Here is an 18,077-nt window from a genome sequence, read left to right as displayed (position 1 = left end):
ATGAAATTGAGCCAGCTAGGATACCCCAACGTAATGTCATTTTTCTTTCTAAATAGTCTAAGCGCATTTAAGTAATTTCCACAAAATTCCAAGAAAATGATTGGTCGGTCACAAGATAAGTAAGTAAATTCAATTTTATACACCAAATTGGAGCCCACCACCTGCACTCATCACTCCCTGATCCGGATGATATAACCCCCTTCCCCCAACTTCTAGTACTCTCTCACTCATTCTCATCACAACATCAAACGGCCACAAACAAAAAAGCAAGTGCTTCTTATTGACTGTTTTGTGTTTTTGAGGGACTAGCAGAAATGGAAGGTAAAGAAGAGGATGTTAGACTGGGAGCCAACAAGTTCGCCGAGAGGCAGCCGATTGGGACGGCGGCTCAGACCCAAGATGGGAAGGACTACGTTGAGCCCCCACCGGCGCCGCTCTTTGAGCCCGGCGAGCTCAAGTCTTGGTCGTTTTACAGGGCCGGTATAGCCGAGTTCATAGCCACTTTTCTTTTCTTGTACATCTCCGTACTGACAGTGATGGGCGTCGTCAAGTCCAATACCAAGTGCTCAACCGTCGGCATTCAAGGGATTGCATGGGCCTTCGGTGGCATGATCTTCGTGCTCGTTTACTGCACAGCTGGCATCTCGGGTTCGTACCGGCTGCGCCTCTGCTTGGTTAATTTTATAAGCAAAATATCTAAAGTGTTTTTAAAACTGTTTGTTTTGACGCAGGTGGTCATATCAACCCGGCGGTGACACTCGGCCTGTTCTTGGCGAGGAAGCTGTCGCTGACACGTGCACTTTTCTACATGGTGATGCAGTGTCTGGGAGCCATCTGCGGTGCTGGCGTTGTAAAGGGTTTCATGGGTGCCGGCCAATACGGGCGGCTCGCCGGCGGTGCCAACGTCGTAGCTCATGGCTACACCAAGGGTGATGGTCTTGGTGCCGAGATTATTGGTACTTTTGTTCTTGTCTACACAGTTTTCTCTGCCACTGATGCCAAACGGAGCGCCAGGGACTCTCATGTTCCTGTAAGTTAACTCCGTTTCTAATAAATTGTATAATTAATTACCAATACTTGATTATTTTTACTAATCACTATATTATTGAGTATGGTTAGATTTTGGCTCCTCTGCCAATTGGGTTCGCTGTGTTTTTGGTTCACTTGGCTACCATCCCAATTACCGGAACTGGCATCAACCCAGCGAGGAGTCTTGGAGCTGCAATCATCTACAACAAGGACCGCGGTTGGGATGACCACGTACGTTTAATTTACTCTTTTGATTACCCTAAAATAAGATCTTGATCATCAAGATTTATGCTTGTAGAAATAAATCTAACTGTGATAATTAATCAATTAATCATGATCAATCTTATGTATGGTTTGATGCAGTGGATTTTCTGGGTGGGACCATTCGTTGGAGCTGGACTTGCAGCTTTGTACCACCAAGTCGTGATCAGAGCCATTCCCTTCAAATGAAGCTGATCGCTTCATCGACGTTCGTGATTGCACCTGCATTTGTTTATGGCTGTTGCTGGTTTGCTTATGTGTATTATAAAATATTAATTAGTCCTTTGTTCAAATCTGCTGGTGCTGGACCTGGACCTGCTTCTGTGTTTTCCTTCCTTAAAACGTTTTTTTTTTTTTTTTGAAGAGAGGTCGATGATGATGACGGATGGGCCCATGGCTAAGTAGGTGGGCGCTGTCACTTTGTACATTTGTATGGCTGTGGATTTGTGCAATGTCATCTTGGTAATAATATGGACAAAACTAGTTCTATTACTTTTATTATGTGATCTTTTTACATTGGTCATCTAAATTATTTCTTTCTAGGATTTACCTATACGTATGTTATATATGTGTATAATTGTGATTGATGGATCGGTACCTGCCGTTGCTTTCATGCATCAGCACCATCCTCTTGTTCGCGTAGCGTGGGCCTTGCGAAAGAAGATAGAGCTTCTATTACTGACTCTTTTTTTTTTTGTTTGGGGGCTTAATTTAATATTAATTAGTTAAATAAATAACATAAAAGTATCCAAGCATATCCCAACGGCGATTGGAGAACTTATGTGTCCAGAGATTTCCAATATGATCCGGGTTTATAAATCATACCATGAAATTGATAAATTAAGTTACGCGCAGACTAGAAATATCTTGCTCTTATCTAATTTCTAGAGCGCTCTTCACTCATGCATACACCGCAGGGATAATGATCTCTCTTTTTAAGTCATGTTTGAAATTTAGATGTTATGGTTTTTTTCATAATTTTTTTTTCAGATAGGGGAACAATATACGCATGACATTGTTTCACAGCGCATCATAATAAATAAAATTATTATAAAGTTTTAGCTCATCATTTATTTAGTTAAACCCTATATTTGACTGGACGAATTTCCTAATCAACTAATTTGTTATTTGAGATTGTACTTAGTTTTTGAATTTTGGAAAATATGAGAAATTTTTTTCTTAAAAAAATGACGCAATAACCCTTTTAAGTTATATTTATTTTTTAAAGGTAATTAAGTGTGGGTAAATATTTGAAAACCAGTTAATTAAGTTGATGTCTTAGCAGCTTAAGTTATACGTTTATTGTATTTAAAATCCAAAAAAGAAAATGATTTCATGACATATTAAACATAATAAATTTGTTGTGGACTTAAAAAGGGGATTGGTCCACAGGGTCTCTGGATAAGCTCAAGAAAAACATGCACAGCTATAAATAAACGCGTATTAGGTAATCTATTATGATTTTGAAACTGTGCAAGACCTAACTAACCCAATCTTATATTCAGTGCTTTCTGGAATCGCGATTCGTTATACAAGCAGCCAACAATAGCAACAAGTTACAGACCTTTTTCTTCGTTCTTTTGTTCTTTTTTTTTTTTTTCTAACTTTTCAAATTGGAATGAGGCGAGCTTGGATTAGCGAGAAATTTGCATTTATTTTTTATTTGATATTTGAATAAATCTAAATATTATTGAAGTTTAAATGGATCTGAATACATACGTTAGAATAATATATTTATTTTTTATTTTTTTGACATCCAGTGTAAGGGGTAGTTTGTTTGTTTTAATAAACTCAAAAAATCTTAAATATAATATTATTACACTTATGACCCCGAAGGTAGGGACGGCAAAAAATCCAACCTGATTTTTAGTGGTGTGGGGAAGCCTACCCTATTCTCCACTCTATTCCTCAATAAATTTAGGTAGTGTTTATTTTTTAGATTGAAGTGAAAATTTTAAGGAGTGAGAATTTTAGAATTGAGAGTGTGGAGTGGGAGTGAGAGTATGTTGTTTACTTGCACTGGAATGGAAGTATTAAATTGAGATAAAAATTTAATTTATGTGTTTACTTTATTTTAGATTGGGAGTAAATAGTTTCAAATTATAATTTTATTCTTATTTAAAGAATTATAATTTTTAATTATAAAGTTAATAAAAAATATATTTAATGAATAAACATTTATTTTATTATATTTATAAATTTATAATAATTATTAATATTCTTAATTATGTACATTACAATTTTCTATTAATTTTAATTTTAATTATATAAATTAAAAATTATTGATAAGGGCAATATAAATGAAACATTTTTACTATTAACATAGTACGAAATTAATATTTTCTTAGAATAAACTATTTGTTATTATTAATTATTAATATTAAATAAATATAATACTATTATTTTTAAATAAATATAATAATATTATATTTTCAAATAAAGATCGTATATAGTAATATTATTAATTTCCTATTAATATAATAATATTATTTTTAAGTAATGTAAACTTAGAATCAAACTAAGTTATTATTTAGTTAAATATAATAATATTATTTAAATAAATTTAATATTATTTAATTATTTATTAAATTTAATTATAGTAAATTTAATAAAAGGAGGGTAAAAAAGAAGGGTAAATATAAAATGAAACATTATTTTATTTAATATAATTAAATTAAATTAAAATATAATTAAATTAAATTTATTATTATATAAAATAATAATATAATATTATTTAGTACAAAATTATTATTTTTAGAATAAACTATTTATCATTATTGATTATTAATATTAAATAAATGTAGTACTATTGTTTTTAAATAAATATAATAATATTATATTTTCAAATGAAGGTAGGATATAGTAATATTTATTAATTCTCTATTAATATAATAATATTATTTTAAAGTAATTTTAACTTAAAATCAATGCAAATTATTATTTAGTTAAATACAATAATAATATTCAAATAAATATAATATTATTTATTTTATTTTATTAAATATTAAATTTAATAAGAAAAAGGGGTAAAAAAGGGAGAGGTGGGAGTGGCCATGGGAGTCCCACTCCCACTCTCCACTCTAAAAATGGGTGGAGTCTACGGAGTGGGATTCGCAATCCTCTTTTAAATTGTTGAAGTAAACACTGGAGTGGAAGGAATTCACACTACTCACTCCCACTCCAGAAAGTAAACACGGCGTTAGTGGAGTGAAGATGAGAAATTCTCATGAGGGAATAATTTCCCCATTCTCACCCAATTCCGTATTTACATATTTTATAATAGTTAAAAATTAGACACTTAAATAAAATTATTAGCATATTATAAAATATTTAAATTATTTGAAAAAATCTCCAAAAGATTGAAATAATATCTTGAAATGATAGTAAAACTAAAAAAATGTTTGAAGAGAGTAGCATTTCAAGAGACAAAAGAAAAAAATAATAATGTTTTAGGGTTGAATAAAAATTATAATGTAGGGTTTTCTTTTATAACACAATTATATTAGGTAAAAATAAAAAGAAAATTTAGTAACAACATTGTAATTGATAAAACAAAAATTATTGAACAAAAAACTAAAAAATATTCATATATAATTAGAATTGTGGTTGGGGGTGGAGTGGGGGTACAAAACTAAAGTCCACCCCATTAAGAATTTGAAAATTATTTTTTCTCCATTCTCACTTCATTCCCCAAAAGTTATTCAAAATTCACCTCATTTGTGATGAGACCCATGAAACTCTAAACACGTGGAGGATTTTACTATTTCTACTATTGACCCAGCCTTCAATTTTGACCCAAATTTAAGAGTCAAGGATTGGGTTAGGACTTAAATATTAGAGCCGATCAAATTTGGGTCAGGGTTCAAGCCCCACCCAACTCAATCCTAACTCTCATTATAAAAAAAAAAAAAAAACAACTTCGTGAAAGACACTACACAGCACAAGCACGCATCACACACCGTGACGCTCTCATCTCACACACGCTACACACGCACATTATAGATCACACACTCATAAGTCAAATTAACAAACCCTAACATTTTCACCTTTGACAGAAAGAGAAGCGCCACTGCCGCTGCCGGCTGTTCCAACACCACCTAAGCAACACCAACATTCTTCCACCTCACTGAGAACAGCGGCCGGTGGCACAAACTCACGTTGTCACGCGTCACCGCCAGCCAACCAGGGTTCGAGTCACTACCATGTCAACAGCCGCGCAAGAGAGAGGCTTGTGTCACCACTTCCTACCGCTCTAGCCACCCGCCACCACGGCACCACACCACTGCCAGCCAGTATCCCACAAAATTGATAACCACGCATGACGGACAGCTTGTGTCACCACTTTCAACATAATTGTAAATGCGTGGTTAATTATGTTGTAATTGTAAATATATTGGTAATTCTAAATGCGTGTCACCACTTTCTTAATTATGTTGTAATTTTAAATATCATATTTTACCATATAAGGTTATAAATATTAGTTATTATGTTGTAATTGTAAATTCAGTTTAATCATGTTTATTTATATAGTGATATGTTTCAGATGTTGAGTGGAGTAATTTTTATGCTTATGTTACTTAAACAAGTTCTTTTTTTTTTAAAGGACTTAAATAAGTTATAAATCTTGTAAATTTTAATATATTGGTTGAGGGTATGCCCTTTTTTAAAATTTAACATTTTTTAAATATCAAAATAAATAAATCTTTAAAAAATTATGATCGAGCTCAAACAAAGCCTGAGCCCGACATTGAAGCCTGATCTGAATTCGAAAAGATAGACTTTTTTAAATGTAGATCCCTCTATTTTAGTTATAGGGTCGGGCTCGAGCTAGTCCATTTCTATCTCTGCTTGAAAGTTTTATATATAATTGAAGTTTAAATAGATATACATTTAAAATGTTTTCTAGTACAAAGCTTTTTCTATCTTATAAATATTTATAAGGTAAGCATTTGATATATAATTTATGAAAAATAATTTTGAGAAGAATATTTTTTTATAATTTAACATAATATTTATACATAAAAAAGTTGTTATCTAATAATAAAAGAATTTGTTTAAAATTCAAATTGAATGTATGTTAAGTATTTAATACTAAGTAAAATTTGCAATCAAAGAAAATTCTAATACAACATCTAATAATTAGTAGGAAATAAATGCATCTAATGAGAGTATTTGTGGGAAAAAAATTAATTTTCCATTCAAATATTCTATCATTTAGATAGAAATTGGAATTTAGTTTTTATTCAGATAAAAATGTCATATAATAAGACTTCACAGATACAACAAACAAGATGAAATATCAAAACATAATAAATTAAACCAGATTAAGACTTGAGACATAAAAACAAACAACTCCTAATTATTGAAAGAAAGAAAAGCAACAATACAACTTGGGGGCTTGACAGAGAAACCGCAGCACTCCAAGATAAAAGAAAGAATTTTCTTATTGAAAATGACTGCGCTGACCGTATAATTTTTATTTTGTGATAATATTATTATTCAATGGTCAGTTGCCTTTCTCCTTAGCACGACAAGGAAGCTGAGGACCTTGTATTCTTCATTTGTAGCCATATCTTCAATTGATATCTGAGTGAACTTGTCATACAGCTTGTCAAGTATTTCCTCTCCAAATTGGTGTGAAATCATGGACTCTGTGACGGATCTCATGTTCTTGAAAAGCTTATCCGATAAATTTTTGTCTCCAAAATTAATTGGAAATGTTTCCAGCTGCTCAAGTTCAAACGATCCCTCTTTGCTCACTATACCCTTGAGCTCCTTCTGTGATGGGGCATATACTGGCACATTAAAGGAGTCTAACTTCTCTTCTTGAATCAGTCCCTACATGTTGCAAAAAAACAAAAGAACAAGTATTATTGACTCTGCGTTCATTTACCGATTCTTTAACGCTAGTTAACTATTTGACCTGATTCATCTGAAAACTCAAAACAGTTACGAATAATTTGTATTCCCAATAATTATGAAAAATTTACTGTAAACCCTCATGAATCAATTGGATATTTATTATTATTTCATTTTTACATAATGAATGGCATGAGGCGTACGTACATAATAAAATACCACTACATCAATAGACTTTATAAATAGAGTATTGCTCAATATGAAAATGCTCTGATTAAAAAGTTAAGGAGATTAATATTAATTGCATATAATTTTATTTCTATCGAAAATTTTCCGCGACTTGAGTTGGTTATAAATTTTAATATCTCATTTCGTTTCTAACATTAAAACATTGATTAACACTAGAGTATTCAAAATGGGTTGTACGCATAATTAAAACGAGGTATGTATCACGCACGTCATAATTTAGAAGATAACAATAATATAATAAACCGTATCTTTGTGACAACGTACGTAACAAGAGCGAAATGAATTAAGAGATAAAATATTTTAACTAAGGTCAAAATGAAAGTGTTAGTGTTCTATCAAGTTTGAGTGAACTTAGAAAAGATTGGAAGTTACTGCGTACCTCAGAGACCATGGCAGCAATGGCCTCAGATAAAGATTCCCATGGAATTGGATAGCAGTAGTCTCTTGTAAAGTCTGCAGATGGCCGTCCATTGAAAACCAAGACAAGACGGCCATTGGGCACCATCTCTTGTGAGCGTGACTTCAAAAACAAGCTGAAATCTTCTTCAAACTGTCTAAGGTATGCTTCTTTTACAGCAACAGGGCTTGTCTTAGATATGAATATCTTCCCCTTGTTAATTAGCGGTAACCCCGCTTCATCCGTCAATTTTGGTACCTTTCATTTCATTTTATTCCATGCCATAATTAGTTTTAGCTAATCAGGAACCAATATATAAATTCTGTTCAAGTAATTAGATTATCTGGGTATACCCATCAAGAAAGCTTTTGGTGTTAACAATCAGTTTGTGAATGTTTCAAACTGATCAAAATCACTCTTATATGGTAGATTTTGACAAGTAGCGACGGAATCGCTCTGCAAATTAATTTTCTCAATAACCAAATTTTCTTCTCTATAATCATCTTAATTCTTAGCATAAACATTCAAAACCGGGTTGTCAAAATTAAGTTGTTAAAGTGTTTAGTAAATATTTTAGAAGTAAAGTTGATTTGTCATAGCTTCCATTTTAAGATTGAGAAATGCACCTTAGAGAGCCAATGGACCCCATAGGAGGAATGAGCAAGCTGCAAGCTGTTGGTCGGGAAAAGCCGGCCATAGAAAGAACCAGGAGCCCCCATCATAAACAGTGACGCATCATTATATCTATCAGCAAAGCTGGAGAGTCCCTTAAACAGTGTGTTAAAATCGTTACCCGGCAAATCATTCAAGTACAATTGAAACTCCGGTATTGGAGCATTTAACTCCACACATTTCTTTAGTACATTTTCGATGACACTAGACATCACCGAAAACGTGCTTGCATTTGAAGCACAACCCAAATCAGCTACGTTGAATACTTTGTTCCAGATAACTTCTTCTCCGAAGAGAGATTGAACTGCACTCTCGAGTACTGGCTTTGATAATTCGATCACCCTTTGCTGCATTGCATTTATATATACATGGAGACTGATGGTTATTTAACTACGAATATTTAAGAAAGAAAGAAAGAAACAAACAAACAAACGAATGCACACACCGTAAACGGAGAGTTTTGAGCATAGCTATTTTCGCCATCTCCTTTGTTCATGAAGAGCACTTCCTTTACATCCATGTTGAGTCTTATAATTTGCCTCAATCGTTTGTGAGTTCACTTTATTGGCAATATCGATATTTATAGCCGATTTTACAACTTTGCTATATTATGTAGGAGAAAAGTCTATCGATTTTACAACTTGCTATACTATGTAGGAGAAAAGTCTATCGATTTTTCATGCTTTTTTTTCCTTTTAATATGTTACATGTTAAGCACAAATATGTTGAAGATTTTAATTTAGGGCATTAATTTGTTCAAAGCTGACTAGTCTTGTGCTAATGATACAGTCTCTTATAATATTTCGTTACTATTTATTTTTATTAATTATAGTGTAGTTGTTTTTAATTAGTCAAATAAAGGTAACGGTACCTTATTTTATGTAAAATATGTTATTTTCGATAATCATAGGGTAGAGTTATGGAGCATAATGTAAAAATATATACATTATATTTTTATTTTTTAGATCTGTAATTTGTAACCTAAGTTGTATATATAAAGGCATAAATGTTATTCATTAGAAGATTGTCTTGAGTATTATTAGCGTAATTATTCTGAGATGTACGATATTTAGGAGATGCTGACCACTAAAAGTGCCAACTATATTCTTTTGGAGGCCTAGATTTCCTCCCTAATCAATTCATGTAGTTGCCAAATAATACAAAAAACACTCATTATATGACACTAGGTTTTATATACAGCTTAGCTTAAAATTGTAAATTGAAAAAAAAAAAAGTGTTCTCACGTCATGTTCTATGAGGCCAATGACTCTATTATGATTGCAAAGTAAAATATATAGTAAATTGTCAAAATAAATAATAATAAGGCAATCCCTATCTTACGTGCATGTAAGATAGGGGGATTGTATGAGTTGAATATTTTTCATTGACCATCGCGTGTTGCACATGGCTACGGTGCACAAGCTGCAAGTAACTGCTTCGAACTTTCCCATTTCCATCACCTTGCATTGGGACCTCTTTCTCTCTCCTCTAGCACCCGTGCAAGTTCCCTGATTCCTTCTGTTACTTACAGAAGTCGTAACATAGACTTGTCCTCATGTGTTTTATACAAGGTCATTAATGAAACACATTAATTGTCAAATGAAACACATTAATAATTTGTTGACTATTCAAAGCAATAACTTTCGTATTCTTCCATTATTTAAGCCATAATTTATTAGTCTACTTTTAATTTTGCAATGAAAACAATTTTACTCATATATTTGATTGAAATTTTCATACAATTTGTTAACTTTTTCTATCCCAAAGTGATGCGAATAAAATCAGAGTCTCTGTTTCACAAAATTCAAATACAATTACAAGCATTTTGGTCACTTTCTAGTAATTCTTAACAAACCAACTTTGTTGATTTCGAAAGATCCGCGCGTACTTGGTCTAGCACACATCTTTGACCTCGTGTTTGGATGGGGCATATAATATGGAAAAGTAAACAAGTTCGACTTCTTTCAGTCAGCCCCTCTTTAATGAATAGAATCATTTGTTGATGATGGGCGTTTGCAGATATTTCAATTGATTTTGCTTTGAACGTTCAATGAAGTGAAAAACTGACCGTTCAAAATGAAAATTAATGTTGATGGGGCCAACCGTCCGTGTCAACGACCTTTTTGAATACTGGGACTGCCTAGGTTACATTTAATGTATCTTACGGTTTTTGTTTTACTATTCTTGGCAAATTTCATATAAGTCCTTTCATGTTTCTTTATTTTTAATTTCTATAATTGAGGAAGTATTTGTCTTCTCACATCCCTTCTACACCTATTTTTTATTCTTTCTAAAGTTTTATTGATTTCTTTAAATAACAATAAATGATTTTCTAATTCATATAAACCTATTAATTCAGAATAAACTTCTGGTCCTAAATTTATTAATCCTATTCTTTCTTATTCTAATAAATCTATTTTTTGGTCTATTAAATTTATATATGTATTTACTATGGTTTCCCATCCTAGACACATACGTTCCATACTATTTGCTAATCCTTATATTGTATTAACAGCTTGATTCATAATGTTTCTATTTTATACCAAAATATTAAAAACTTTATGAAATTATCAATAAATTTCATTTTCTTTTCTATTAAAATCTCACCTCCTGTTGTATCTATAAATCTTTCTCTAAGCTCCTCGGTTAATTCAAGTTCTATGTTTCTTATATTATTTTTATCAGTTTTTAATGCTTTTATTAAATTTTTTATTTCTTCTTTATTATATACTTTTAATGTATATAAACTATCAACTATTGCTTGTATAGGATCCATTTTATGATTCTGGCTCTAATACCATTTTTCCGTGTTAGGAATAATAATAATAATAATAATAATGATTTATCAAAATTACAAAATGTTCAAAAATTAACCAGAATAAACTTACAAAAATTTAAACAGAATAAACTAAATAATGAATTAAACAATAATTACACATAACTGGATTTATAAAATTCATGAAAATACTAAATCAAATTAATTACAAACAAATATGTATGATTAATAGATTTATACAGATTTGGTATTCATAGATTAATAGATTTATATAGATTTGGTATTCATAGAGAGTATATTTATTAAAGATAAAAACAAGTACGTGGCGTTGTTCTACCCCTAGGTACAACGATCTAAGTCGCCCTTTGGATCGGTAGCCCGCAACCCGAAGAGGTTTCCAGCCTATATATTTTTCAAATCTCAAATTCTTCTTCTGAATTATAAGTATATGCAGGCCCTGCCTCGTAATTTCTATGCTCTATGTATGCTTTAACTATATCAATTTCTTCTTCTATTGTTAACATAATTATATTCTGTTTAAGAGTTTCTATTTCAATATTTTTTATCATTTTTCGCTTTATTTCTTGAGGTAAATCAAGAGAATATACAGCTAACAAATCTTCTGTTCTTACAAGTTCTTGTTTACTAAACATATATGAGCTCTGTTTAAATGATCCTAAATTAAAATCGATTATCATCATATAATCATTGTATGTTATTTTAGTAGAGGGATTTATCATATATTCTTTTGATTTTCCTAAGTAGAATCTGTGATTTATGTTTTAAATAAAATTTATAAAGTCTGTTTTAATTAATAAGAAAACTTTTGCTCTTCCTCCATAAATCATCCCATCAGCAACCTCCAACAACTTCCACCAAGAGATAAAAGTTGAGTATTATTACCTAAATTAACAGCTCTTATTTCCCTTCCGATCTCCTTCAAGTGACCTGCAGCCTGGTTGCCCTATTCCCTTAACGGCCTCCTGCCTCAGCGGGATCTGTGGACTCAGTTGGCTTTACTGTGTAGATCCTGATCGCTAAGTTAAAGAAGTATTTGATAGTTTAGGTTTCTCTTCTTTTTCTCTTATGGACTTTGTTTTTGATTGATGAAGTTCTGATTCTGGATTTTGAGCAAGAGAGTGTTTAGTTATTCATTGTTTATTGATTTCAGAAAATTATCAAGATTCGGAAAGCTCTGAGGTCTCTCCCCCATTTCCTCCATTTTATTTCAATTCCAAAAAATCTTTCTATTACATTATTGCCCTTCTATTATTGGCCTTTACATTATTGGCCTCTTACATCATTACATGATTACATCTCTACATGCCACGTGCCTTTCTTTTATCACGAGCATCTTCTTTTTGTTGGCCACGATCTTTCTATTTTTATCTTCTCTGTCTGCCACGAGCATCTTTTTATTTTTCTTTGTCTGCCACGAGCATCTTTTATTTTTCTTTGTCTGCCACGAGCATCTGTTTATTTGTCAGTTTGTTTTATTTTCATAAGCTGACAAGCCTGTTGTATGGTTTCGCTGCTGCTGGGAAATCTCATCGTGCTTATCTTGTTGATGAGTTCCAAAAGGATGTTTGAAGGTGTATGGCTGTCTTCTGAGGTTACAAGAATATAGTTTTGGAATCGGATAATTGTTCTATAATTTCTTTTGTAGAGATCTTTTGCAATACTCCATATTGTTTTTATTCCCTGAGCCCTTCGGGTCCTAATCCATGGTTTGGTTATTTATGGGACAGTTGTATACTCAGTCCCTACTTCTAATTGAAAGTTTTTTGTGAGATGTCCCACTGAGATCATATAAAAAGCTTGGTATTCGATATTTTGGTGGTATTCTGGGCTAATGGTATAGAATTGTAAGTATATTGACCTTTTTTAGGCGAATTTAGAGACTTCTTTGACTAATAGCTCATCTAAACTAGCTATTTCTCTTATATATGTATCTGGGTATACTAAGTCTAGATATCCGTATTTGGCTATTTTCCCAACAAGGAATGGATCTACCCCTTTTACGGCTATCATTCTGGGATATATATTTTTTCCTGGGGATTTGAAAATGGTATTATTGTGGGAACAAATAGAATATACCCACATGGAAAATTGTTTATATTCGTCTTCTTTTGAATTTAGTGGGGTAGGTTTTTTTGCTTCTTTTGATGGAGTATTGTCTATTTTGACAAACTTTTTTGAAGAAGTTACTTTTGGTGATTCAATTTCTATGGATATGGTTCGGCTGAAAGATGAGTCAGAGATTGGTTCTTGTTGTGGGAATGGTCCACTACTGCTTCCTATATTTATTAGGCTAGTATTTATTGAAAGCCCTTTTGTTAGGTCGTTTATGTATGACTCTAACAAATGTATTCCCTTCTCATGGCCCTATGTGGCCTCTTTCATGTAATTTATTGCATCGATCATGTCAGATGCCTCGGCTTTAAGCCTTTGTATTTCTGTATTTATCACTGACAAGATTTTATGTACTTTTGTATTCATTCTCCGAATTCTATATTCCTACTTAAAAAATCTGCAAGGAAATTGTTAGTTCCTTTTATATGTACGATTTTGAAATTATAATAAGACAAATAAACTTGCCATCTATGTAATCGTCTATACTGGGGTTCATTTGGTAAAATTCTACTAACAAGTGAACTTACTTGGGAATTATCTGTTTTTACTATAAATTGTTTCTGGAGTAAAAATAATGAGAATTTTTTAATTCATTTGTATATTGTAAGGAATTCTTTTTCATGTACAGGATAATTAACTTGTGCTTGATTAAACATTCCACTAGTATATCTGCAAATCTCATTTATATCAGTCTTAAGGATTGCTCCCCAATATAAATCAGATGCATCAGTTTGAATTATTAATTTATCATTTTCTTCTGGCAATTTTAATGCTGGGAGATTTTTACATTCTTCCTTTAGGCTCCTTACTGCTTCTGTATGTTCTTCGTTCCATCCCCGAGTATTATTTTTTCTAAGTAATTTTTGAAGTATTTTTCTCTTTTTTGCTAGATCTTTTATAAATCATTCTGCATAGTTTAGACATCCTAAAAACTTTTGTATCTGTTGTTTATTTTCCAATTTATTTAAGAATTCTATAATCTTTTTTCCAATATGACTTTGGAGTCTTATTCCTTTTTTATCAAGAATCATTCCTAAAAATTCTATTTTCTTATGTTCTATAACTGTTTTTCTTTCTGATAATACTATTCATTCTCTAATGCATACATTAACAAATTCTTTTAAATGGTTTCTATGGTCTTCTATTGTTTCCGACGCAATTAATATGTCATCAACATAGACTATGATATATTTATATTCTTTAAATATTTTATCCATTCGACTTTGAAAGATTTGATGGACATTCTTTAGTCCAAAGGGCATTACTAGCCATTCGTAATGTCCTTGTGGGGTGCTAAAAGTTGTATAAGGAATACTATTTTTTTTCCATTTTTATCTGCCAAAATCCTGATTTACAATCAAATTTTGAATAGTAAGTTTTATTTTTCACAAGATTTATTAATACTTCTTTATTCGGAAGAAAATATCCATCAAATTTTGTGTATTTATTTAGTTCTTTATAATTTATTACCATTCTTGCTTTTCCTCTTACCTGTTCTGACCTTTTTCTAACCATAAAAGTTGGACTATTATGTGGGCTATTGCTATTTCTAATTAATTTTAAATCTAATAGCTCTTTTATTTGGATTTTAAATTCTTCTCTATCTTCTTTTGTGTACATCATGGGTTTTAATCTTATTATCCTATTTTCAATTAATTCTATTTTTGCTCTAGGATGGTTTGGTTTCCATAATGCCAATGGGTTTTCTTTATAAACTTTTTCTAGTTGCGACTTTATTATTTCTAGTTGTATATTATAACTCTGTCATTGTTGAATTAAATAATGTTTTTCATAAATCTACTTATCACCACGCTGGGCTGGTTGGACTCTGTATGGTTAAAATTTGCGAGGAATACAAAGAATATGATTACAATGGGTTTTTAAAGTGATCATATATGTAGTTTGTTGATAATATTGGAATTGTTGTATAAAATCATTCCTTAAGAGGATATCACATTCCATATTATTGTATTGAAATATTTGATTAATACGTACTATTTTACTTCCCAGTAAGATTTCAAAATTTATCAAGGATTGATTAACTTGTTGTTTATCTCCTGTTATTCCAATGATTTTTAACTTTCTATTTGATTTCCATTGGTTTGATAAAAAGGATTTCATAATAGTTATTTCACTTCCAGTGTCAATTAAGGCACATGTATCTATATCCTTTTCTGTTATATTTATTTGTATATAAACGGACATAGGATACTTTATATAAGCTTGTTTTAACATGTTTCACAAACTATTTTTTGACCTCCTATTTGTAAGGTTATTTTATGCTTTTCAATTTTATAATATTCTAAATCATTTAAGAAAATATTTCCTAGTACTAGATGTTTTTCTGGATCTGTGGTCATAAATGAATCTATATAACAAGATACTACTATTCTAAGTCCTTCTATGATTATAGGGACTTTAACTTCGTGTTTACAAATATGTTTATTGCCATTGAAATCAGTATATTCATACGGAATTTCTTTTTCTTTTACTAAAAGTCCTTTATTTTTAGTGTGATTCATATAATTATGACTTGTACCGGTATCTATTAGTATAGGTATTTTTGTTGTATAATCTATCCCATTAAAGTATTGTCCTAGTATTTTTATTACATTATTTGTTGTCATAAATCTAACTATTTGTTTATCAGTACTTAATCTTCTAGATGAACTTCCTCTAATTAATGTTCTTCCTGCAAAGCTTATGGGGATAATGGAGTTTTCATTATTATAATCTAAAACTTGTTTTCTATCATCTATATTTAGTTTATAATTAATAGGAATTTTATAATCTTGGATTACATGTTCTATAAACGTTGCTATGTCTTCACATTCTTTATTTATTTCTATATAAGGTTTATTCCCATATACTTCTCCATAATTGGAGTTACAAAAACTGTATAATACTGAATAATGTATTGTCATTAATCTATTTCCTTCTTTCATTAAATTCTTTTTTAATAGTTTAAATGTAAATTTAATGTTTCATCTATATTTTTATCTTTTATGTGTACACAATATCTAGGGTGACATGTAAATAATAATTTAGTGTAACATAAATTTCCTTCTATTGTTCTTAAATGTCCTATACTAGGGTTAGTAAACCTCTGGTCATGTATTGACAAGACTATAGGACTATCTATTCCTTCCTTAAAAAGAGATTTTATTAATATCTGAATTTCTGCTAAATATACATACTGAATCTTTTCTTTTGTTGATTCGTTTTTTATTTTCTTTAATGCTAAATTTATAAATCTTTTATTTATTAAACTGAATCTAATATTTTCTTCAGCTTGTGTTATTGTTACAGCCTTTTCTTGTTCATAGTATTCATGCAACACTATTCGTTTTCTTTTGAACATATCTCTAAGCTGATGTATTATTCCATATTCTGGTTTTTCCATATTTATTTTCAAAAGTTTATTATATTTTTCTTTGTTAAAAGTGGCAACAAGACTATATCCACTTTTATTTTCTTCTTTTTCTATTTCTTCAATTTCTTCTATTTTTTCATTTTCCATAAGTTCTTCCTTATTCTGACTCATCTTCTAATTCTATTGCCATATAAACTTCTTTTCCTTCATAATCTGATAAATCACTTATTTCTTCTAAATCATTCTTTATATTTTCAAAATTTTCTTTTAGAAGTTTAACTTTCGTTTTTGTACAATTTATGCTAATATGTCCCATTTCTCCACAATTCCAACATTTACATTTGGATTTGTCTAGTATTTTTCTCTGGTTTTTATACTTTCTTTTATAATACTTTCTTTCTGGTTTTCTGTATTTTTTTTAAAGTTATTGTATTTTTTATATCTTTTTTCTTTCTTATATAACTTTCTTTTTCTTTTATAAGGTGCATAACAACCCCATTGGGTTGGCATTTCTGTTTTTTCACAACATATTTTTCCTATATTCTTACTTTTTTTCATTAGACTTCTTTGAATACATATTTCACTTAGTCTTGTATTTAAAAATCGTATTCTAGATCCTAATGTATCTGGGACTCTATTATTGGTAGTATTACTGTATTTTTCATATTCATTACTAAAATATCCATTCCAGGGGTATGGTAATTTAGAATAATATAAATTTTTATAAATATTTTGGTCTTCATGACTCATGAATTGAGTATAATAATATTTACTAAATTCACAAGTATGTTCTTTTACAAAACACATGTTACAAATTGTTAAGTTTATTAATTTCATTCTAGAGTCTAATTTATCATTTTTTGCTTCATTTTCTAAATTTTGTAACCAGTCTTCTCCTAAGAATTCACTAGCAATATATTCAATTATTCTTTCAATTCCTAATCCTCTATTTCTTCTTAATGCTATTTTTGTTGAATCTTTTATTAATTTTTGTGTATCTTCACTTAATCCTTTTCCACCAATTGAATACATTTCCTGTGAAACTTGCTATTAAAATATCAGCAAATATATTTATTTTTTCTTCTTCAGTTTCTACATTCCAATCATCTCTAGATCCATTAAATATAAAAAATAATTTCATTTGCATTCCCCACTCTACTAAGGCATTTCGAGGATCTATTTTGCAATCTAAATCTAAAAATGTACCTGCATTACTTATTGGTATTAGGTGGTCATTATTAGGTTGGTATTCTTTTTTCCAAGGTGTATTCTTGATGGGTGGATAATATTCGAAAAATTGTCTGTTTTTCTTTTTATTTGTTTCATAC

The 18,077-nt window shown here is 30.6% G+C and overlaps 2 protein-coding genes across 3 annotated transcripts; one reads left to right on the top strand and one right to left on the bottom strand.

Annotated features, from left to right (window-relative positions):
• The first annotated feature begins 211 nt into the window (after positions 1 to 211).
• On the top strand, positions 212 to 1,788 carry LOC102616710 (aquaporin PIP1-2). Its single transcript, XM_006486294.4, has 4 exons — positions 212 to 648; positions 732 to 1,030; positions 1,120 to 1,260; positions 1,393 to 1,788. Exons 1-4 carry the CDS (start codon positions 315 to 317, stop codon positions 1,477 to 1,479), a joined length of 861 nt encoding a protein of 286 aa, XP_006486357.1. The 5' UTR covers positions 212 to 314; the 3' UTR covers positions 1,480 to 1,788.
• A 4,673-nt stretch (positions 1,789 to 6,461) lies between these two features.
• Positions 6,462 to 12,459, bottom strand: LOC102617008 (7-methylxanthine methyltransferase 1-like). Of its 2 annotated transcripts, none has more exons than XM_025101385.2 (4): positions 12,147 to 12,459; positions 8,422 to 8,814; positions 7,778 to 8,053; positions 6,462 to 7,128 (listed from the first exon to the last, which is right to left on the bottom strand). In XM_025101385.2, exons 2-4 carry the CDS (start codon positions 8,677 to 8,679, stop codon positions 6,790 to 6,792), a joined length of 873 nt encoding a protein of 290 aa, XP_024957153.1. In that variant the 5' UTR covers positions 8,680 to 8,814; positions 12,147 to 12,459; the 3' UTR covers positions 6,462 to 6,789. The 2 variants fall into 2 exon arrangements, with proteins under 2 accessions (XP_024957153.1, XP_006486358.1); XM_006486295.4 differs by lacking the exon at positions 12,147 to 12,459 and adding an exon at positions 8,913 to 9,417.
• Positions 12,460 to 18,077: the final 5,618 nt, after the last annotated feature.

The sequence above is a fragment of the Citrus sinensis genome, chromosome 4 (assembly GCF_022201045.2).
Source record: "Citrus sinensis cultivar Valencia sweet orange chromosome 4, DVS_A1.0, whole genome shotgun sequence".
Classification (NCBI taxonomy): domain Eukaryota; kingdom Viridiplantae; phylum Streptophyta; class Magnoliopsida; order Sapindales; family Rutaceae; genus Citrus; species Citrus sinensis.
Note: the sequence above shows the minus strand (reverse complement) of the source record. Positions and strands in the feature narration are given on the sequence as shown.